The sequence below is a fragment of the Pelophylax lessonae genome, assembly GCF_965119305.1.
Source record: "Pelophylax lessonae genome assembly, chromosome: 1".
In the NCBI taxonomy this organism is placed as follows: Eukaryota; Metazoa; Chordata; class Amphibia; order Anura; family Ranidae; genus Pelophylax; species Pelophylax lessonae.
In genome coordinates this window covers 373204799-373228492 of record NC_138768.1, presented here as the reverse complement: position 1 = coordinate 373228492, position 23694 = coordinate 373204799, and the positions used below count along the sequence as shown (strand labels likewise).

Sequence of the window (23694 nt, the reverse complement as noted above, 5' to 3'; positions counted from 1 at the left end):
AACATCATCACCCACAATGCAAACCAGTGGCTAGAGGGTAGGCAACATGACTGGAGAGGAGGAACAGCTTCATGAGACACGATCGTCTATCCTGACCAAGGAATAAGGTATTAACTATCCTGACCCAGGACCAAGGAATAAGGTTTCTTTTTTTTCTCTTACATCTCCCCTAGACTAAACTTAAATTAGATTTAAATACACGAGGGTGAAAGAGGGAAACACATGTATTTTTCTTTTTAATCTGACTGGATTTTATCTTTCTTTTAATAAAAAGAAAGTGACAAAAATTGCTACTTTTTCTACTGCTTGCAGATTTGTTTTAATGACTAGCTTCAAGCAACACAGACAATGTATGGAGTGTATTAGTAAAACATAAATCGATAAAATTAAATGCACTGGTAGGTACAGTACAATTAAAAAAAAAATAGTTAAAAAAAAAAAAAATAGTTGGCAAAAATAGTCAAAGTATATAACAATGGAAATAGTGTAAAATGTGATAATAAACAAACTAACTCAAATAAGGTGAAATATGGCATACTGTCTGAAATAAACACATGTGCATATGTTAAAATAATCATTAAAAAAAGTCCAAATTAGGTCTTCGAAAAACACAGCAGTGACACTTTGCAGGGAGGAAGTGTCCAATCCCCTATGGCACTCACCGCATGAACCATCACCAACCATAAGAAGTGGACTCTTACCAGAACATGAGGACTCAACCACGGCATCAAATCAGCATGTATTTGACAATCTCATCAAGCAGAAATCTGGCTCATATTATTTGGCTGGAGATCAACCATGTATCTCGTTTTTTCAACCAATGGTAACATCAATGGCAACCATATAATGCACGAAATTCCACATAGAGTCAAAATGGAAGCATCTACATAGTGTAAAACCGACTAAATTTTTTTTATTGTACTTCAAGGTATAAATCCTACTGACATAGATAAAACCAATATGCGCTTTTTATATATAACATTCCCAGGATCCATGTGTGATATTGGGGGGTATTTAGCTCAGTGATAGATCAATTTTTTTCAGTGAGTCCTCGGCAGTCAGCTATCAGGTTTGAGGGGAGGCAGCCCATTTTTAATAAAAGGAACAAAATAAAAGTTTATACACAAGTTTGCCCACAAAGGGGTTCTTCTCCAAAAAATGGCAAGCCATCTGGTTCTTAGGCTTACTCTGCCTCGATTTGCAGTTCCTTGCTGCCCTTCCTGGCCTTAACTGGATTCCCCAGCCCCCCTTGGTTTGCTCATGGTCCCCAAGATTTCAAAACTTCCTCTAGCTCCCTTGGACTTGCTAGCCACCTCAGCTCTCCCTGCCTCCCAGACCCTCTCCTGGTCTCCCAGGCATGTGTAGCCATCCTGACCTTCCTAGTCCTTCAGACAAGACGTCCCCCCTCACCAGAGATGTAGTCTCAGACAGAGACAACCAGGTTCTCTGACAGGGCTCTGAACCCAAATGACAGCAACTACTCACACTCCAACTTCCACCACCTCCTGTTCTCACCAGCCCGTCGTTATATGGGCTGTGTGCACCTGGGCACATGCCCTGCTGGTTGTCCACAACACCTGGACACAGGGATGGAGATTCCGTCCCACCCAAGACTCTCCAAACTACAGAGCCCCATCCAGAAATAACAAAATCCAGAGAAAGCTACCAGAGCAGTTTTCTCCTCTCAAAATAACAGTTCTGGTCTTTTTTAAACCTTTTATTACTGAGGCAGGGACTCTCATTATCAAGCATGATAAAAAGTTCCAAACAATGCTTCACAAAGTTACCACTCCAGATAGGTGTGGTGACTACACGTGCGTTAGTTACACTATTTTATACTAGTTACACTAGTTAGTTACACTATTACACTATTAGTAAATCATGCTCTAAGTATATTATTATTATTATACAAGATTTATATAGCGCCAACAGTTTGCGCAGCGCTTTACAATGTGAGGGAAGACAATACAGTTACAATACAGTTCAAAACAGGAGGAACTAGAGGGCCCTGCTCGTTAGAGCTTACAATCTAGAAGGGAGGGTCACGTGAAACAAAAGGCAATAACCGTGGGGGATGGGTTGATGGAGAAAATGGAGGTACATTTGTTAGGGGTTGGTAGGATAGGCTTCTTTGAAAAGGAGGGTTTTCAGAGATCGCCTAAAAGCTAATAGAGTGGGAGATAATCGCACAGATAAGGGTAAGGAGTTCCATAGGATTGGAGAGGCTCTGGAAAAGTCCTAGAGGCGAGCATGGGAGGAGGTGACGAGGGGGATAGAGAGCAGGAGGTTTTGAGAGGAACGAAGAGAGCGATTAGGTTGGTATTTTGAGTATATAGTTGACTTAGCAAGTAGTTCCCAAATTTAAAAGATCCTGAGACTGATAACTGCAATTATTAGCAAGCAACCTGAAGAGAAAATGATTTATGATCAGTTTATACAGTCATCGTATTCACATGCTTGATTTGTATAATGTAACTGAACATGTATCATACGCGAACTCCCAGCACTGCAGTGTATAAAATGTGTTCTGCGTAAAGACTGACAGGGTTTGATCCCCTTGAACAAATGTTTGAGCATACAAAACAGCATCCAGTTACACAGCCAAAGGACAACAATTCTCAGCTTGGTTTTTTACGGGGCTATTTTTGGCACAGGCTTCTGTTGATTGCAAAGGTTTAGCCCTCCCAGTTTTTTTGGCAAAGCCTTGTCCTTGTTCAAAGACTTACATTTGTTATGCATTGTACAGGCTCATGATTCAGGAGAGGGAGGGTGATGTGAGGGATAAGGCTAGGGAGGAGGTAGACAGTAACTGTAGAGGGCTTGCACTGAAGTTTGGAAGCTCATCATCACTCAGTGATCTACAGTCTGACACACTTAAAGAAGACTTCTCTGAGGTTCAGAAAGAAGATAGAAGACACACTGGATCTTACGCTTCTATAACCTAAACAAAGTGTTCACTACTGGATTTGTACTGCTCTGATAGACAGTGACAAGAGGAAACACTTGGCAAACTCCAGGAGTGAGATTTCCAGGACTATCAGGAGTTCAGAGGAAACAATTCGCTGCAGTGGAATCTTAGGCAGGGAGGAGCTGAATTTGTCCCTCTCTCTCTCTCTCTCTCGGGATCCCCTTTATTTTTCTGACAGTTGGCTTGTGTTATTTCTTTTGTACAAGAGTGGAGTAGAGGAAAAGACAAGGATACACTGAAAGGGAGATCATGGAAATAAATCCTATTCCTGTAGTTACAATCCAGACGGTCCCCTATGATGACCAGAAGCCAGGGAGCAATGGGTTTAGAAAGCCAACAGCAGTGTTTGAAAGTAAAAGGAACTATCTGCAGAACTTCATCCAAAGTGTGCTGTCCTCTATAGATCTTCGGGACCGCCAAGGCTGCACCATGGTGGTGGGCAGTGATGGCAGGTACTTCAGTAAGACTGCCACAGAGGTCATTGTACAGATGGCAGCAGCTAATGGGGTAAGATAGAGCATGTTTGCTGTGATCAATAGCAATTTTCTTCCTAGTACAGCATTGTTCAGGCCAGTATAGATGTGCTTAATTTGTCTGCACTTGAATTGTGATGTGTGAAACATAGAAATATAGAAACATAGAATGTGTCGGCAGATAAGAACCATTTGGCCCATCTAGTCACTGTAGATTTCAATTCACTATTTTTAGTGGAGATGACCACCTTTTACCTGCTTTGCTTGGCATTTCGTAGGATGCAACCAATCCTTTTACATCTATTGCTGCTGCTTCAAGAGATCATTAGTCACAGTTAAAACAGACCAAACACTACCACTGTGCTTGCACCTTCACCAGGACTTGCAAGGGTTTATGATTCAAAATGTACTATATTTAGAACAAATGCTTATGTGTGCCTAAAGAGGTATGTAGTTGGAGTAGCATTGCATTTGAATGCAAAAATCAGCGTCCAGAAGCAGAGCCCACCTTCTTGAGCCCTTATGGTGGCTATACACACTTTAATAAATGATCAAGTGTTTTTTAAACTGCTCTCTCCCAATAGGAATAAGCAATCTATAGTTGACAACCCATTCAATCGATATGACACACACTGGGAAGTGGTTTTACTTCAATAATTGAAAGATATGATCATAAGTTATTGATCGTATCTCTGTTTTCTAAATACAATTTCATAATTTTATTGAAATATGATCTAATTTATGACCAAATCTCAGTGCTGCTAATCAATGTGCTTGATCAAGTGATTGATAATTGAACAATTTAACAACTTGCCAGATTTAAAGTAACGGAAAACCTTTTTTTCTTATTAAAATAACAAGCATGTTATACTTACCTGCTCTGTGCAATGGTTTTGCCCAGAGCGGTCCTAATTCTCTTTTTCTGAGGTCCCCGTCGGCGCTCCAGGCCCCTCCTCCTTGGTGTGTGGCTTTCCATGGGGGCACCCGTGCAGGCTCACTCCCGAGCCTCTCTATCTGCGACTATTGACACAGAGTTGCCCCACCCTCTGCTCCCTCGTCACAGCATTTAATGCACATCCCTAGATCGGATCAGGTTCAAGTAAAAATAAGGGGCGGGGGGGGGCCTAGGGAGATTGTGCAGCACAGAAGTTTTTTTTACCTTAATGCATAGAATTCATTAAGGTAAAAAAAAAAAAACCTTGAGGCTTTAGAACCACTTTAAGTCAGGTCTAAATCAATTGGAATGGCATTTATGTCTATTTGAATATTTGCTGATTTGATCGTTTTGATCAGATACTGTAATAGGATCGAAGTGTGTATGGTGAGCACCAGAGTTGTATAAAGTACTCGAAAACCCATACTTGAGTAAAAGTAAAAGTGCTCGATCAAAAAGTGACTTGAGTAAAAGTGGAAGTGCTCAATCAAAAAGTGACTTGAGTAGAAGTACTAAAGTATTCAACATTTTTTGTACTTAAGTATTGCAAGTAGTTTTTTTAAAAATTTTGCTACTCAAGTACTGAAAGTAAAAGTACCAGTAGTTTTGAAAAACAAATTGCTACTCAAGTACTGAAAGTAAAAGTACAAGTACTGTGTTATGTAGTTATTAAAGAAAGAAGTCAAAAGTTTGAACATCATATTGTTTTTTATTATTTCAAATGCAGCTTTTATTTATACATACAGTAGCATTTATTTTCTTATGCGCTGATAATACACATGTTTTGAGCTTCATGAAACCTGCCATCTACTGTTCTGGCAGTGGTAATTTTTATAATAGTAACGAGTAACTATGCAGCACAAAAAAAAATATCGGAGTAGAAGTATTGAAATCATCGAAAAAATGTAGTGAAGTAAAAGTGGAAGTAGGAGAAAAAAATTCTACTCTAGGAAAGTACAGATACCGTCTTTCGGTACTTAAGTACAGTAGTGAAGTAGTCTACTTAGTTACTATACATCTCTGGTGAGCACCAACAGCTTGTCAGCTATTGTAATGTTATATATACCCACATGTTGTGCCTGTAGATTTGCTAACTTAGATTTTCGTAACAATTAAAGCCTAACTCCTATGAAATCTTAAAATTCCTCCTTGCAGTGGGGCTGTGCCCATACTGCAAGAGTTAACTGCTCGTTTAGGTCTAGCAGAAAGTAAAAACGAATTTACTTACCTGATCCTCTGCTCCCCTGGCAGATGGAGCTCCCCCATGCTTCTGCGGTGGACTGTTCCTCATCGCCCTCACTTCCAATGCAGGGCTTTGGTCCCTACATCTTGATGACATCAGAACCTTAGACCGCTGGAACATGGGGGAGAAGTACCTGAGGGGAACCAGTCCAGCAGCACTGAAAAGTGGAGGCTTGGGTAAGTAAATCTACTTTTTCACGCTCCCTAGACTTTAAATGAACAGCTAACCCTTGCAGTGGGAGGGCAGCCCCACTGCAAGTGGGAGGGTAGCCCCACTGCAAGAGAGAATTTTTAAAGTTGCCTGGAGTTGGACTTTAAAGGGCTACTCTATATTTATTACTAAAACATGTAAATATAAAGGGATTATTCATATGCTTTTTTTATTTAATACTTTTTTGGTGCTCTTCAGAAAGGGTCAAACTATTCTGTAAAATATAAATAAAACATCTTAAAACTGTAACAGTTATGTGTTTTATTCAATGCATAAATATTTATCTTTTTGTAAATAGATAGTTGAATTGTATTTACGTACTGTATACTGCAAGAAATAAAGAAAGGTTTGTGATTTAGATATGGATTCAATTTCATTTTATTAACCCCTTCATGCCGACGTAACCCAAATATGCGGCCTTCTGCTTTAAGGTGTTGCCATTCCACGAGTGTGCACAATTTTAAAGCATGACATGTTAGGTATCTATTTACTCGGCATAACATCATCTTTCACAATATACAAAAAAGTTGGGCTAACTTTACTGTTTTGTTTTTTTAATCCATGAAAGTGTATTTTTTCTAAAAAAAATTCTGTTTTAAAGACCGCTGCACAAATACAGTGTGACAAAAAAAAACTACTGCCATTTTATTCTCTAGGGTCTCTGCTACAAATATATATATAATGTTTGGGGTTTCTAAGTAATTTACCTAGGATGCTCCTATCTCTGCAATAAACCATTAGGCTCAGGGCAGCTTCTCCTCCTGCCCACCCCTTGTCCTGGCCCTGGTTACTGCTTTTTGCACATCATCATTTGTCTTGAAATTTTTACATAAGAGTACAGGCAGCCCCTGTGTTACAAACAAAATAGTTTTTTAGGTTGGTTCTTAAGATGAATTTGTATGTTGAAACAGGTACATTTTTTAACCACTTCAATACAGGGCACTTATAGCCCCTTCCTGCCCAGACCAATTTTCAGCTTTCAGTGCTCTTACGATTTGAATGACAATTACTCAGTCATGCTATACTGTTCCCAAATAAAAATGTTATAATTTTTTCCTCACAAATAGAGCTCTCTTTTGGTGGTATTTTGTCATTACTGAGTTTTTTATTTTTTGCGATAAAAGTGAAAAAAGTGCAAAAATCTTTGGTAAAAATAGAACACATTTAGTCTGTGTGAAAGTTGTAGAGTCTACAAGCTATGGTGCCAATCATTGAAAATTGATCACACCTGATGTACTGACATTTCTTGAGGCCCTGTCAGGACAGTACAAATACCCCCCCCCCCCCCAAATTACCCCAAGACAATTCAAGGTATTTAGTAAGAAGCATGGTGAGTTTTTTTAAGTTGTAAATTTTTTTCCACAATTCTTGGGAAAATGAAGAAATATAATTATTATTATTTTTTTTCTACACAAAATTGTAAAAAAAAAAAACAGGTTATTTCTCACACACAGCATATACATACTTGCAATTACACCCCAAAATAAATTCTGCTACTCCTCCTGAGTATAGCGATATCACATGTGTGAGACTTTTACATAGCCTGGCCACATACAGAGGCTCAACATCTAAGTAGCACCTCTAGGTGTTCTAGGAGCATAAATTACACATCTAATTTCATTCCTACCTATCACAATTTTGAAGACCCTTGAGCACCAAGGCAATGGAAATGCCCTCAAAATGACCCAATTTTAGAAAGCAAACACCCCAGGGAATATTCTTTGAGGCATTATGAGTCTTTTGAACATGTCATTTTTTCCGCAGGTTTTAGGAAAACGTGGCAAGAAAATGAAAACATATATATTTTTTTGTAAACAAAGTTGTCTATTTATAAGATATTTCTAAGACACAGCATGAACATACCAAAATAACACCCCAAAATACATTCTGCTACTCCTCCTGAGTATGGCAATACCACATGTATGAGACTTTTTACACAGCCTGGCCACATACAGAGGCCCAACATCCAAGTACAGTAGCACCTCCAGGCATTCTAGGAGCATAAATTACACATCTAATTTCATGACAACCCATTACAATTCTGAAGGCCCTGGAGCACCAGGACAACGGAAACGCCCACAAAATGACCCCATTTTGGAAAGCAAACCCCTCATGTATATTCTATGAGGCATTATGAGTCATTTGCATGTGTCATTTTTCCCACAAGTTTTTGGAAAACGTGGAAAGGAAATAAAAACTAATTTTTTTTACACAAAGTTGTCAATTCATACGATATTTCTAACACACAGCATGTACATACCAACAATTACACTCCAAAATACATTCTGCTACTCCTCCTGAGTATAGCAATGCCACACGTGTGAGACTTTTACACAGCCTTGCCATATACAGAGGCCAAAAAACAAAGTAGCACCTCCAGGTGTTCTAGGAGCATAAATTACACATCTAATTTCCTGACAACCTATTGCATTTTAGAAGGCCCTTCATATTTCTAATACATAGCATGTACATACCAATTACACCTCAAAATACATTCTGCTGAGCAAAGGGAAAACAAAAGATTACCTGTGGTTTTAGTAGTGCAGTGGTCCACAGAGGAGAGCATCCAGGTAGCTGGCAGGGATGTGGTCAGCGACAGCAAAAGCAATGGTCCAGGCAGCAGGCAGTAATACTGTCCATAGTCATTACAGGCAGCAGGCAGGAATACTGTCCATAGTCAGTAACAGGCAGCAGGCAGAGATACTGTCAGCACAGCCAAAGCATTGGTCCAGGTAGCAGGCAGAGATGTAGTCCATAAAGTCCTGGGTCATTACAGGCAGCGATATGGTCAGAACAGCCAAAGTAAGTATCACAATACATACAAGTGTGTGTGTATATATATATATACCCCTATACAGAAGTTCAGATGTTATGCCTGCCTACAAAGATGCCAAAAAATGCCCAAAAAAAATGCCTGCAACAACACACCTGGGAGTTTTTCTTGCAGGCGTTTTTTGGGCATTTTTTGGCATCTTTGGAGGCAGGCATAACATCTGAACTTCTGTATAGGGGTATATATACACACACACTTATATGTATTTATACACATACACACATATAGGTGTGATAGGAGCGGAGCCATATGCCTGTCAATTATTTCATTAGCGTAGGCATAGAGTTCTGCTACTTTCACACCTATATATGTGTATGTGTATATATACATACATGTGTGTGTGTATATATACCCCTACACAGAAGTTCAGATGTTATGCCTGCCTCCAAAGACGCCCAAAAAATGCCCAAAAAAAACCCCTGCAAGAAAAACGCCCAGGTGTGTTGTTGCAGGCGTTTTTTTTTGGGCATTTTTTGGGCGTCTTTGGAGGCAGGCATAACATCTGAACTTCTGTATAGGGGTATATATACACACACACACACTTATATGTATTTATACACATACACACATATAGGTGTGATAGAAGAGGAGCCATATGCCTGTCAATTATTTCATTAGCGCAGGCATAAGGTTCTACTACTTTCACACCTATATATGTGTATATATACCCCTACACAGAAGTTCAGATGTCATGCCTGCCTCCAAACATGTCCACAAAAAAAAGCCCTATAAACGCCTGCAACAAAAAGCCGGTTGTGAAAATAGCGGAGCCATATGCCTGTTTTACTGCAATTCTAATACAAACAAACTTTTTTTTTCTGGTTCTGGACATGCTACAGAGCTGAAACTTCACAGGTACACTTTTTAGACCCTAAATCCAAAGAAATCTAATTTTTTTTTTCAATAATTTTTTCAATAATTGGCTCTCTATCAAAAATGACAATTTTTAAGAACTTTTTTTGTGTGATTAAAAGTCCCTGGGGCATGACCCAGAACCCTAGGCACTTTTTAGGGGCATTTATTGGGTTTTAGGGCTTCAAAATGGTGTTTTTTGATTACCGAAGTTCGGGTACCATTGATTTCAATGGGGTTCTGAAATCCGGGCCGAACTTTCGGGAAGTTCGGGTGTTCTGGTCGAACCAAACTTTTCAAAAGTACGATCATCCCTAATAAGGATGTGAAGCATCTTAAGGCTTCCTCTCTAGTTGTTGAGGCCTTAATGAGGCAAGCAAGCATGTCGCCTGAAAGTCGGCCTGGGCTCTTGTGGCCATGTTTAAAGTGATGCAAACGTGGAAGGAGAATGCTGACGCAATATTCAAGAGCGTTTTCAGAAACTCTGTAGTTCAGGAGCAGGAGCTGGTGTCTGTTTCCATGGTGAGGCTCCAAATGACATCATTTGCATAGTGGCTTGGGTTTTGCTTGTTTTTTGTGTTCTACTGAACCAGTCTATAAAATTTCAACAATATACTTACCATGGCAGGGAATACCGTAAAGTTTATTCTTTTAGAATCCCATGCTGCTCTCTTCATAACTTTCCCATATACAGACTTCAACTTACTTTGATAGTCTCATTGGGACTGGAATTCCTATATGGTTTCTAAAGTGGTGTTGAGTGCATGTATTTATAACAAGAGCATGTGTGAATGGTAGTTTATTTAAAAAATTATTTGGTTTAAATTACATAAAGCTTTCCCAGAATGGTTAGTTAATGACTGGCAAGACTTACACCTTAGCTCAACTGTAGGAAACATAACATGTTAATGGTCTGGTCATTAGGGATGATCGAATGGTTCGGGTCGACCATCGGTTCGACCCGAACATTGGGTGTTCGAAATTCGGCAGAATTCCGAACTTTTTCAGCAAAAATTCGGCAACCAGAACCGACCAAAATGCAATGGGACAGGAAATGGGCTTTAAAAGGCCGTGTTTGGACCAGAACCATCAGTAAAAGCCAATTGAGGGGTCAGGAGAATGCTAGGAATGTGATTGGAGTGACTAGGGGGTCCAGAGGCCAATCATTAGTGAATACGCCCCCCAGTATATAAGATAGCCCCGCCAAATTCCTAGCATTGTAATACAAGGACGTGGAAGAGAGTGGAAGCAGTTCTGTTACTTCTGCTCTCAAAGTGTCATTTAGCAATTATTAGTGTGAGGAAAGGGATATCTAGTGTAGTTAGGGTGCTATTTTCCACTTTAGTTAGATTCAAAAATCTAGTTTCTGTAGGGAAAGTGTTAAGTGCCAAGGTGACCGTAGTGTAGTGTAGGGTGAACTGACTCTGACTGCTATGGCAGGGTGACCAAACCCTTCCATTTCAGCACTTATAGAACAGCGATATGGCTTCTCGCCTGTCACCCGGCTTTTTGCTGCAGGTGTTTATAGGGCTTTTTTGAGCACATGTTTGGGGTCAGGCATAACATCTGAACTTCTGTAAAGGGGTATATATACACACACATGTATGTATATATACACATACACATATATAGGTGTGAAAGTAGCAGAACACTATGCTTGCGCTAATGAAATAATTAACAGGCATATGTCTCCGCTCCTATAACACCTATATGTGTGTATGTGTATAAATACATATAAGTGTGAGTGTATATATACCCCTATACAGAAGTTCAGATGTTTTGCCTGCCTCCAAAGACCCCACAAAAATGCCCAAAAAAACGCCTGTGCCAAAAAAAAAAAAAACGCCCAGGTGTGTTATTGCAGGCGTTTTTTAGGGCATTTTTTGGGGGTCTTTGGAGGCAGGCAAAACATCTGAATTACTGTATAGGGGTATATATACACACGCACTTATATGTATTTATATACATACACACATATAGGTGTGAAAATAGCAGAACACTATGCTCGCGCTAATGAAATAATTAACAGGCATATGTCTCCGCTCCTATAACACCTATATATGTGTATGTGTATAAATACATATAAGTGTGTGTGTATATACAGAAGTTCAGATGTTTTGCCTGCCTCCAAAGACCCCAAAAAAATGTCCAAAAAAAATGCCTGCAATAACACACCTGGGCATTTTTTTTTTGGCGCAGGCGTTTTTTTGGGCATTTTTTTGGGGTCTTTGGAGGCAGGCAAGACATCTGAACTTCTGTATAGGGGTATATATACACACACACTTATATGTATTTATACACATACACACATATAGGTGTTATAGGAGCGGAGACATATGCCTGTTAATTATTTAATTAGCGCAAGCATAGTGTTCTGCTATTTTCACACCTATATGCGTGTATGTGTATAAATACATATAAGTGTGTGTGTATATATACTCCTATACAGAAGTTCAGATGTTTTGCCTGCCTCCAAAGACCCACAAAAAATGCCCAAAAAACGCCTGCGCCAAAAAAAAAACCACCCAGGTGTGTTATTGCAGGCGTTTTTTTGGGCATTTTTTGTGGGTCTTTGGAGGCAGGCAAAACATCTGAAATTATGTATAGGGGTATATATACACACACACACTTATATGTATTTATACACATATAGGTGTGATAGCAGAGAAGCCATATGGGTGTTAATTATTTCATTAGCGCAAGTATAGTGTTCTGCTACTTTCACACCTATATGTGTATGTGTATATATACATATAAGTGTGTGTGTATATATACCCCTACACAGAAGTTCTGATGTTATGCCTGCCTCCAATAACCCCCAAAAAATGCCCAAAAAAAAACGCCTGCTACAAAACCGGCAAGGTGTGAAAATAGCAGAGCCATATCCCTGTTCTATATTAATTCTAATACAAACAAACTTTTTTTTTCTGGTTCTGGACATTCTACAGAGCTGAAACTTCACAGGTACACATTTTAGACCCCCCAGACACTAAATCCAAAGAAATCTAATTTTTCAATCATTTTTTTCAATAATTGGCTCTCTATCAAAAACGACAATTTTTAAGAACTTTTTTTGTGTGATTAGTAGTCCCTGGGGCATGACCCAGAACCCTAGGCACTTTTTAGGGGCATTTATTGGGTTTTAGGGCTTCAAAATTGTGTTTTTTGATTACCGAAGTTCGAGTCCCATTGATTTCAATGGGGTTCTGAAATCCGGGCCGAACTTTCGGGAAGTTCGGGTGTTCTGGTCGAACCGAACTTTTGAAAAGGTCGCTCATCCCTACTGGTCATTGGAGAAAATAAGGGACACAGGAACCAGAGCAAAATGTATGCTTCTTATTCACTCATTCCTTAAGGTAAATGTTTAAAACACTTTTGACAAAATGCTATATTTTTAAACCAAAAATACTAAAGTGTACAGTCTCACTCCAGACAAAACATTTATTTTTTGATATAGGGTATATAATTTGTATAACTTATGTTGAAAAAAAACTCCAGGCTTCGCCCCTTACCTATCACTACCTTACCCTGGAGTCCCACCTCCTGGCTGTATGGTATTTGTTTTAATACTTAACCTTTTCCAAAGGTTTTCAGGCCAGTCCTTTCACCTCTTCTCCTGGAGGTGGAAGGTCCTTAATGGGACATCATAAAGAAGTCAGAGCCACTCTTTGTGTCATTATACTGTAAGTAAAGTTCGATATGGTATTTTAAAGATATTGGCTCAAAGTGGGTCTTTAAAGGGACTCTAAAGGTAGATGTTTTTTTTTTTATCTTAATGCATTCTTTGCATTAGGATAAAAAACCTTCTGTGTACAACAGCAACCCTAATACTTACCTGAGTCCATCTTTATCCAGTGATGCTGCCGGAGTTTCTCAGCTGCTCGGGACTCCCCTCCTCATTGACTGAGACAGTAGCGGGGTGCGACCGGCTACCGCTGCTGCCAATCAAACTTAGTCAGCCAATCAGGAGAGCAAGGGGCGGGGACCATTTGCGGTTCTGTGTCTGAATGGACACAGGGAGCTGTGACTTGGTTCCCGTGCTCCCACAGCAAGCTGCTTGCTGTGGGGGGCACTCAACAGGAGGGATGGGCTAGGAGCGCCGAAGAGGAACCCAAGAAGAGGAGGATTCGGGCCACTCTGTGCAAAACCACTTCACAGAGCAGGTAAGTATAACATGTTTGTTATTTAAAAAGAAAAAAAATGAGACTACAATCACTTTAAGGTTATATTGCTGCTTTTATTCCTGCTGAAGGAGTTGATGGAGGGAATAACTGTACCTTATTTCCAGGACAGTAATTAAAAGGATTTAAAAGCACTCTCTTGAGATTGTAAGTGTTAGGACCTCTGATGAGTTTTTTTTTCTCCTTATGTCCTGGAGTGATTACCCTTTTCTTCCTGTTCTTGTGACAGGCCCTATCAAGGTGTGACTTGGTATCATCAAGACAAGAATTAGGGGAATCACCCCAGTGATTACATAGACAGACAAAAAATGAACCCTTCCCCTCTTTATTTAAAGCTAAACATGAATGCTTGGCAAAAGGTAGACTTTAAAAAACAGGTAAGAAAAAAATGCATGCAAGAAATTGAGAAGACTGCTTTATTCTTTACAGAATACAAAATGAGGGTACAATAGGTAAATACCAGACAGAAGCAGGCTTACTTGGGTCTCATGAGAAGAATATGTCTCTGTAGGTAAGCACAAGGCTGCAAACAAAAGGATACTCTGAGGTTGCTAACAGAAAATTAAAATTGATAAAATATTACAGATTGCTTTTTTATTTATGGTTTCAGTGGAAGCAAAATAAGTAGCATTGTTGGTTTCAGTGGAAGTAAACTAAGTCCCGTTGTTGGTGTCAGTAGGAGTTAAATAAGCCCCACAGTTGATTTTAGTGAGAATAAAATAAATCATAACTTTCAGTGGTCAGTGGGGGCAAAATAAGTACAATTGCTTGTTTCATTGGAAGTAAGATAAGTTGCATTGTTGGTGTCAATGGAAGCAATAAATGTGTTCCACGGTTGGTTTTACAGAGAATGAAATAAGTCCCACCTTAGTTTCGGTGAGAGATAAAATAAGTTCCATCATTAATATCAGTGGGAGTATATTATGCTACATTATTATTGTCAGCAGGATAACATAAGTCCTATCATTTGTGTCAGTGGGATACAATATTTCACGTTACTGGCGTCATTGGGATAAAATAAGTCCCATTGTTGGTGTCAGTGGGATAAAATGGGTTTCATTGTTGGTGTCAGTGGGATTAAATATGTCACATTATTGGTGTCAGTGGGATAATAAATACCAATGTTGGTGTCAGTGAGAGTAAAACAATTTCTATTTTTATTCCCTCCATCATTAGTCTCAGTAGAAGTAAAAATAAAAAGCTCCATACCACTAGTTTCAGAGGGAGGAAAATAAGCCCTATATCTCTAGGATAGGTGGGAATAAAAAAAGCCCCATGTAGTTGGTTTCAGGAGAAGTAAAATAAGCTCTATAAAGTTGGTGCCAGTGGGAGCAATAATAAGCTCAATACTGTTGGTGTTTGTGAAAGCAAGAATAAGCCCAATACTATTGGTGACAGTGAGAGCAAGAATAAGTCTCATATTGCTGATGCAGCACTGCCCCCTTGAGGACTGCTGAATTTTTTCACTTTTGGGTCCCCCCGGGTTACCGTTAGCAACTGCAGCATGCACAATTTAACTCTTTACTCTCTGGCTCAATCAATGAACAGTCTAGGGGATGTAGTTGTTTTTGTGGTTTTATTTAAATTAGGGATGGGAAAAGGGAAGAATGGGATACTCCAACTTGAACTATTCACAATAGATGAGGACTCCTGTCTGAAGATGCAGCAAGGCTGCTGATTCACCTTGCCACTTAGATGAATTTAAGGTTAAGTCTCTATGTAGATGACTTGTGAGATTGAATTATCTTCGAGATACACTCCTAGTACCCCCTTCCACTCCACCTGCTGACACCCGTCCTCTGACTATCCTACATTGGGTGGCCTCCCTCAGGTCAGGCCCCTAGACACAATCCCCTGTACTCACGATACTGTGTTTTGAGGGTCTCCAATGTCTCCACCCCCTCAGTTAGCTCTCATGGACCTCTGGGTTCAGTTCCTTCCTTCCTGGTCCCCAGGCCAACCACCTGCGACCGCGTGCCACTGCTACAGAGTAGGAGGCAGCCGCCACCCTCCCTCCGGGACTCTGCTCACCAGCCAAAGACCCCGCAGCACATGAGCTCTTGGCTTTTATACCACACCCCAGAATGCACAGAGACAATGAGTCTGTGCCAATCACTGGGGCTGTATCAAAGCCTGTGTACCCATTGGTCAGATTTCCTCCACTGTCCAATATGCCTCCCTATTGGACCAGTGTGAAACATTCCCTAGGCCATATGAATTACACACTGAGCACCATGAGCAGACCTAACTTACAGATCCTGCTCTCTGGTAGGCAGAAAGAAATATAGATTTGCCTGCTGATCCTCTGATAGGCAGACAGAGTCAAAAACTATACTCTCTCACTAGCACCTACCTAGGAGGGTGCTACACTGATGACAGTGGAAATAAAATAAAGTCCTATGAAAACATTGGTGTTCAGTGTTTACTTACATGATTCCACCTAGTAAGTCTCAACTGTCATTTTGATAGTCTGGAATTGTCTGGGGAGGGGAGGGGGGATGAGGGGTCTGTGGTAGCAGGGGAAAGGGACAGTGCATGCTAAGTATACCCTGTGCACTTCAGTGAAGTTTTTTGGGTCAAACTAATGCACATACACTAGTGGACATTCAATTCAATGACATGACTAATGTCTAAAGTACTAAAAAAATGTTTGCTATTAAAAAAGGCTTTTTGTAGTAAGTGGACCTTTCTGGACAAAAATGACATTCATGGTTAGAAAATGTTTGAGAAAAACTTTCCATCCTTCAAATTTTATCATTACTGCAGTTGAAAATGAACTTCGAATTAACCCTACTAACAAAGTTCCATTAGTGTATGGCCATCTAAGACCCCGTTCACACTGGGGCAACCCGACTTTGCCGGGCGACCTGTGAAGTCGCGGTGTGCAGCTCGCACCGCGACCTCGGAGCAGCCGACACGGACTTCATATCATTGAAGTCAATGCAGGTCGCTCCAGGTCGCCCCAAAGAAGCTCCGGACCCTTTTTCTAAGTCGGAGCGACTTGTGTCGCTCCTATTAGAACGGGTCCGGTGCTGCTCTATGGCAGGCGACCCACGGCGACTTGTCAGGCGACCAGGTCGTCTGACAGGTCACCCCAGTGTGAACGGGGTCTAAAGGTACTTATCATCTATTATTAGTCCAATACAATACTTAATGTTTATATAACATAAAACCAATATTGGCAACATTTGTTTTCCTGTTACAGCACAGATAATAAATGAGTGTGTAATACATTCCCAATATTAAATGTATAAAAGGAATATTCTCTTTGGCTTTAAATGTTTTCATGCAACCTTTTAGTGTCATAATATGTTTAATAGTGGGATATCACAACAAAGTGCAGTTAGCATCCCTTATATTTTACCATGCAGAGCTCAGGCCTATACATTCTTTTCATGAACTGTAAAAAAAACTCTCAGTGTCCCCTCAGCTAAAAAGTGGAGAAAGCTGGGGTTTGTAGTTCTGTATGTAGCAAGATTCTCAGCCGTTTGCTGGATATGGGTCCGCCTGGGTTACCGCTAGCAACAACAGCACATTTAAGGCAGAGTTCCACCCAAAAATGGAACTTCCGCTTTAGGTATTCTAACCCCCTGACATGCCACATTTGGCATGTCATTTTTTTTGGGGGGGAGCGGGTACCTAGTTTTGACACGTACCCGCTCCCACTTCCGCTCGGAGCGCCGCGGCGCCCTGAACGGAAGTTCTCCTCTCCCCCTCCCTCCCTGCAGTCTTCTGGGACATGTCAGAGGTCCCAGAAGATTGCCGGCCAATCAAGACGCGCAGCGCGACTCGTGCATGCGCAGTGGGTACCCGGCTGTGAAGCCGCAAACTGTCACAGCCGGGTGCCCACAGCAGTGATGCCGGCGCCGAGGGAGAGGATCGAGGCTTCGGGCGGCCGCATCGCTGGACCGTTGGACAGGTGAGTGAAATGGCTGGAACTCCGCTTTAAGCATGTTCTCCAAGTGTGAGCACTGAGACAAGAATCAGTCCAGTAACTTTGGGTTTTTATATTTATTTAGGAACTTGGATGGGAGAAGGGATGAGTGGGATACTCCTTTGGCTCAACTATGCACAATTTGCTAGGGACAACTGAAAAATGGTGATTGACGGTGACTTGACGCTGGCTGAATGCCGGTCAACGCCGGTTGACGCTGGTTAACGCTGGCTTGCTGCCTGTTAACTCCAAACTGACTTTGGACTGATTTCTTGCATTAAAAAGTCCTATTTGAGCTTCCTTAAGCACTCCTTGCTGAGGTAGCTACTTGTATAACTGCTGCACTGCTGAACACTTCAGGGCCCGCACCGGCGCCCTCTTTCACTCACTTATCTTCAGGGCTTAGACTCTAACACCCCCTTTCTAAGCCTTCTCTGCTGGATAGCTGGCTCCTGGATCCCTCTGACCTTCTGGAGTGGTCCCCTCTCCTAGGCAGACCCCTGGGCAGTTTCAAGTACTCACAATACTGTTTTTCCTGAGAAACCTCTGCCCAGCAGCTTCACTCGGTCCACAGCACACTGGATCCCTCTCTGCAGCTCAGCTTAACCTTCGTCCTCTAGGCCGACCGCCCAGGACACCATTACTCGCGCTGACAATAAGAGCCCTCATTGGAAACAGTGGGTAGACTCTCTAGGCACAACAGGTCACACCTGAAAACATGTGACAACCTAACTAAATGGTCAGGCCCCCCTGATATGCAGACAGGGCCACCTATATGCTTTTTCCTAGCACCTACCTAGGAGGGTGCTACATGTAAAAAAAAAAAAAAGCCAGAGTTTTAAGAAGTATGCAATATTAGGGTTATAGTGTCATTGTGTTCAGGAGCATTAACAACTCTGGCAGAACTACCCCCCATAGCAGCCCATGCAGCTGCTATTATGCCTAAGCTTGGAGGGGTTCCAGGGATGAGAGGTGGTCACGGGAACAATAAACTCCTATCCTTAGATGTTCCTTCTGCCTATAAGCAGTTAAACTTGGCTGCCCAACCCTATTTAGGCATCTATAAGTACAGAACCTGCTGTGATAGCTCACTTGATAGCTGCTGTAACTTGTAAACACTGAAGCCAACAGAGGAAGTCTTCCATTACTCACTTCCTCTCTGGCTCTGACTGATGAGATCATTTAATGCAAAGCATGACAGAGGATATGGATTGTAGATGTCCCTGAGATCTTATGCTAAGGTAAAAGAGACCCTGTTGCCAGATCATTCATTCAAAAAACAATCTTCCTATATGACTATATGTCCATTTAGCATATTTTATCCATGTTATTTACCTGCCAAAGCTTCCCTTGTGTAGGCGCCCAAAAGCCCTGAGACTGTTGCTGGAAGCAGCCATCTTGGATGTGATGTCAGCAACCCCAGCAGACTTAGAACTGTCACTCGCATGTCTGCTACACGTAATTTAGAGAGGTGAGAGGAAGGAACAGAGGAGCTGGGCTAACACAGACAATAAAGAGGCACTCGCAGAATAGGAGAAGACTATGGCATGCAAGTAGGAAGGGGGCTGTGCTAGGGAGCTGACCCTTCTTGAGGCAGTCAAATTGTTAGCAAGTTCTTAGGCACATTGCAAAACAATAACGTTTTGTTTAGAAAGCACTGCAAGTAAATATAATTTCCTGGGATTGTAGTTTGCAAATGTTATTTACTAGTTCAAAATTAAGATCAATTACCACAGCATGTTTGACATAGTTACTCAATGGAATCTCTGCAAAATAACTTTCCTAATGGCATTTCTTACCTCACCTTTTTCTTCATGCTTATATTGACAGGAAAAGAAATCCAAAAGACTAAGGTATCTATTAAAATATTCTGTAGAAAATACATGTATCAATATCATTGTCTTTTGTGCTTTGCACCATGTTAGACCCTAGAGATGAGTTGCTCTGCCAATTTGTTTTTTTCAAACACCTATGATAACCGGGCTTTGTTTATCAAGAAACACATATATAAACAAAGAGTTAGCATTAGGATTAGGCCCCTTTCACACAGGCGGACCGTTCAGATCCTCCTGTCAGTTTTTTGGCGGATCTGAATGGTCACGCCATGCATCTCTATGGGGCATCGGATGTCAGCTGAGACATGTCTGCTGACATCTGATCTGATCCGCCAAATCTGGACGGATGGAAACCCTATTTTCCATCTGTCCAGCGGATCGGTCCGTTCCCATCCGATTCCCCCATAGAGATGCATGGGGACCTAACAGCTGTATCTCCGCACACAGCACGGAGAACAGCTGTCATCCTCCTGCTCAGCGGGGGATCAGCGGATCAATCCCCCAGTGAGATAAACGGAGTCCGTTTGACGGACTCCTAGTGTGAAAGAGCCCTTAAGGTCAATCTCTTTTCCCTAATATCTATCATTATTTATCCAGCTACGGAGGGACCATTATTTGCCACCAGAACAGGTCCACCCTTACTTCACCATCCACATTGGCTTCAATGTACACTATATTGTCAAATGTATTGGGACACCTGCTTTACATGCAGGTCAGTCAAGTTCCTCCATCCCAAACTCGCCCCTCAATGTCTTTATGCTTTGTGCACTGCTGCGTAGTCATGTTTAGAACAGGAAGGGGCCCTCCCCAAACTGGTCCCACAAGGTTTGGATCATTAAATTGTCCAAGATATCTTGGTATGGTGACACCTTAGGACGTCATTCCCTTCACTGGAACTAAGGGGCCAAGCCCAACCCTTGAAAAACAACCCCACACAATAATCCCCCCTCCAGCAAATGATTTGGACCAGTGCACAAAACAAGGTCCATAAAGACATGAGGGTGAAGTAATCAGTTAATATGTGATTACCTATAGCGCTTGCCTAAAAATATTTAAACCAATAGTCTTAACACTATAAAATTCAGACTTCTAAAAGTGCATACATAACCCCGTGATCTATTATAAATATTAACTAAATAGGTACACTTTAAATATAAATAAATTAAATACAGTATAAATTAATTCGGTAAATTTACAAATTCATATATAGTGCAAAAAAATTAATAAAAATGTGTCAAAGTTCATATACAAAAAAGTTCATTATTTTAAAGTGACGTGACTTCTTGATAGTGAATATTCAGGTAAATAAATAAAAAGTGCACAGTGAAAAGTGCTTGGTGCTGCTGTAGTAAATCTTCCACTCTATCCCTGGTGTCAATCCTTGTGCTCCACTGTGACAAAAAATAGAGAGATTTCACACTCACCAGATTGCGTGGGCCCTATGTGCCTTATGACACTAGGACCACCAGAGCTTTGTGACCCCCAGGGTCTGGGTCCATTCCCTCCAAGTGGGTGCGTCGGCGAGGGAGGACACAGAGAGAACACGACTGGGATGAGCAAACCGCTGGATTGTGGGACAGGCTTTTTTGGTTAAAAGTCAGCAGCTACAGTTTTTGTAGCTGCTGACTTTTAGTTTTCACTTCAGGGACTGGAACTCCGCTTTAATAATTGAAGTCCTAAGGAATCAAGCTGGATGGCGCTGCCTCTTGTCATGTGTTTACTTATATCTGCCTAGCCTGTGTTACATTCAATTATCCAGGCCAATTTAAAAAAGGTGCTGTAAGTCTGTTTGACAGTTGTGTATTAGAGGCTGCATATTTGCCTTACATAGCTATGCAAAGTTTATTAGGTACACAAAAGAAGAGTAAACTAAGACACCATAACTATGTTTCTTTACAGATAAAGTGACTCTTGAGAGTCTCAAATCCTATGATTCCACCTTAGGGCTATATGTTAAATCCAAACTCTGGGCTCAGTTACCAGTCCTCCAATGGCCCCTTTTTCCCTACCCTCACAGCTCATAGGTCCCAAGATCAGCATTTTCTGTTTTGCTTTGTTTTATTTTTTTATGCTTTTCTTTTTTCCAAAGCCTTCAGGCCAGTTATGTGACCTAATGGGTCTTGTTCAGTCTTCTCCTGGCAGTGGGCAGTTCTTGATGATGCAGAGAATGACACTGACATGATCTTGTCAGCACCATTCTCAGCATCATTACATGTTGACTGAAAACCGCCATGATGACACCCCCTTAGCTGGGCATCATTTAGCCCAGAGGACTAAAGACATCTTATGTCAAAATAGAGGTACTATGGGGGACAGCTCTGGAATGAACATGAGTATTCCAGTTATAGATGCATGTTTATGGATATAGCACCCTCCTAGGTAGGTGCTAGAAAAGAGAATATAGTTTTTGAATCCTTTCTGCTTACCAGAGAGATTGCCAGGTGAATGTATATTGCGCTCTGCCTACCAAAGAGCAGGATCTGCTAGTGAGATTTGCTCCTGGTGCTCAGGTGCAGCTCAGTTTGTCTGAAGTGTTTCACACTGGTCCAATAGGGAGGCATATTGGACAGTGGGAGGAAACCTGACAAATGAGTGCACAGGCATTTAGTACAGCCCTGGTGATTGGCAGAGGAAAGTGAATTGGTGGATGCTGGGATACTGTATAAATGCCAAGGACACATGTGCTCAGGGTCTTTCAGCTGAAGAGCGCCCCCCCCCGTAGAAGCTGCCATGCGGCCTAAGGTGGCTTACCTGAGGTCCTGAGGCCTGTCTGGTGAGAAGCTTGTCTGCTAGAAGAGTCAGTGGATGGGTGTCAGTCAAGGGGATGCTAGAGAGTGTCCTGAAGATAATGTAGTTGCATCAAGTTTGCTGCTAGAGAAAGCAAGAAGACTTAATTCTTCCATACAAGTGGCAGTATGGTTAAAGCAATGTGTCTGCTTTCACAAGTAGCCTGGTGAGCCCAAGTGAGAGTTGTCCTTATCAAGGATAAGTTGGAGTATCCCACTATTCCCTTCTCCAATCCAAGTTCCTCAATGAATACCGAAAAAACAAAACCCCTGTACTGTTTATTGAGTAACGACCAACTGGAAGTAAGGATGGATGAGTGAACTGTCCCTTAGTGACTTTCTGCAGAGGGAGGCCCAAGAAGTCATCACACAGCAAGTGCTACATGTTAACCTGATGAGAATTAATTTTGGAATACCTGTGGAATTGGGTTTTGAGTTTTTTTTACCTACTAATGGGAAAAAAATGTTCATTGCCCTGCTTGTTGTAATCAGCTGAACAATAAAAACTTTTTTTTCAAGGATTTTTCATCTTGGAATTTTCAACCTTGGTGAATGTCCTCTCCTGGGCGAGACTGTTTTTGTGACGTGCTGCCAAATACAGGCAGATTGAGCTCAAGTAATGACTTTGTCCACATTATAATAACCTGTGACAATCCATATCCAGTGCCCATCTACCTATACCTTTTCTTTTTAACCACTTACCGCATATCAACGTACCGATGCGTCGGGTAACTTTGCGGTAGTATACCGGGATGATGCCTCTAGCTAGAGACACCATCCCGGTACCGTGGTTTGAAGCCGACGGTCGGCTTTCCGTCGGTAATGACCGATGCGGCTCGATCGTTACCCCGGTGAGCGGGAGGGGACTCCCCCCGCCGCCTTCCGTGGCTTTGCTCGGGGCTCCCGTCCCACCGGGCGCAATTTTAAACCGTAACATGTTGGGTATCTATTTACTCGGCATGACATCATCTTTCACAATATACAAAAAAAATGGGCTAACTTTACTGTTTAGTATTTTTTAAATGCAGTGAAATGGGATTTTTCAAATTTTTTCCAAAAAAATGGCGTTTTAAAGACCGATGCGCAAATACCGCGTGACAAAAATTTTTGAAAAGACCGACATTTTATTCTCCAGAGTCTTTGCTAAAAAAATATATATAATGATTGGGGGTTCTAAGTAGTTTTCTAGGAAAAAATACTGGTTTTAACTTGTAAACAAAAAGTGTCCGAAAAAGAAATAGGGCTGGGGCTTAAGTGGTTAAACATATGACAGACATTTGACTTTGATAGTGCAGTGCCACACCTGTAGGATCCGCTGGTTAAGTTGGGTCCTCTGTTTTTTCCCTTAACCTTCATAAGAACTTCAGCCGCTCTGACACACTAGGTTGAGTGTACAAAGCATGGAATATAGTCACAGAAAAGTGTAGCGCTCTCCTTCAACAGTC

General features: G+C 41.3%; 1 protein-coding gene across 1 annotated transcript in view; it reads left to right on the top strand.

Moving 5' to 3' along the window:
- Window positions 1-2749: 2749 nt before the first annotated feature.
- Window positions 2750-23694, top strand: part of PGM5 (phosphoglucomutase 5) — a 179264-nt gene continuing 158319 nt past the window's right edge. Inside the window, exon 1 of the mRNA XM_082245045.1 lies at window positions 2750-3475. Coding sequence (XP_082101171.1) covers window positions 3218-3475 — 258 coding nt within the window. The 5' untranslated portion in view covers window positions 2750-3217. The remainder of the gene's footprint in view (window positions 3476-23694) is intronic.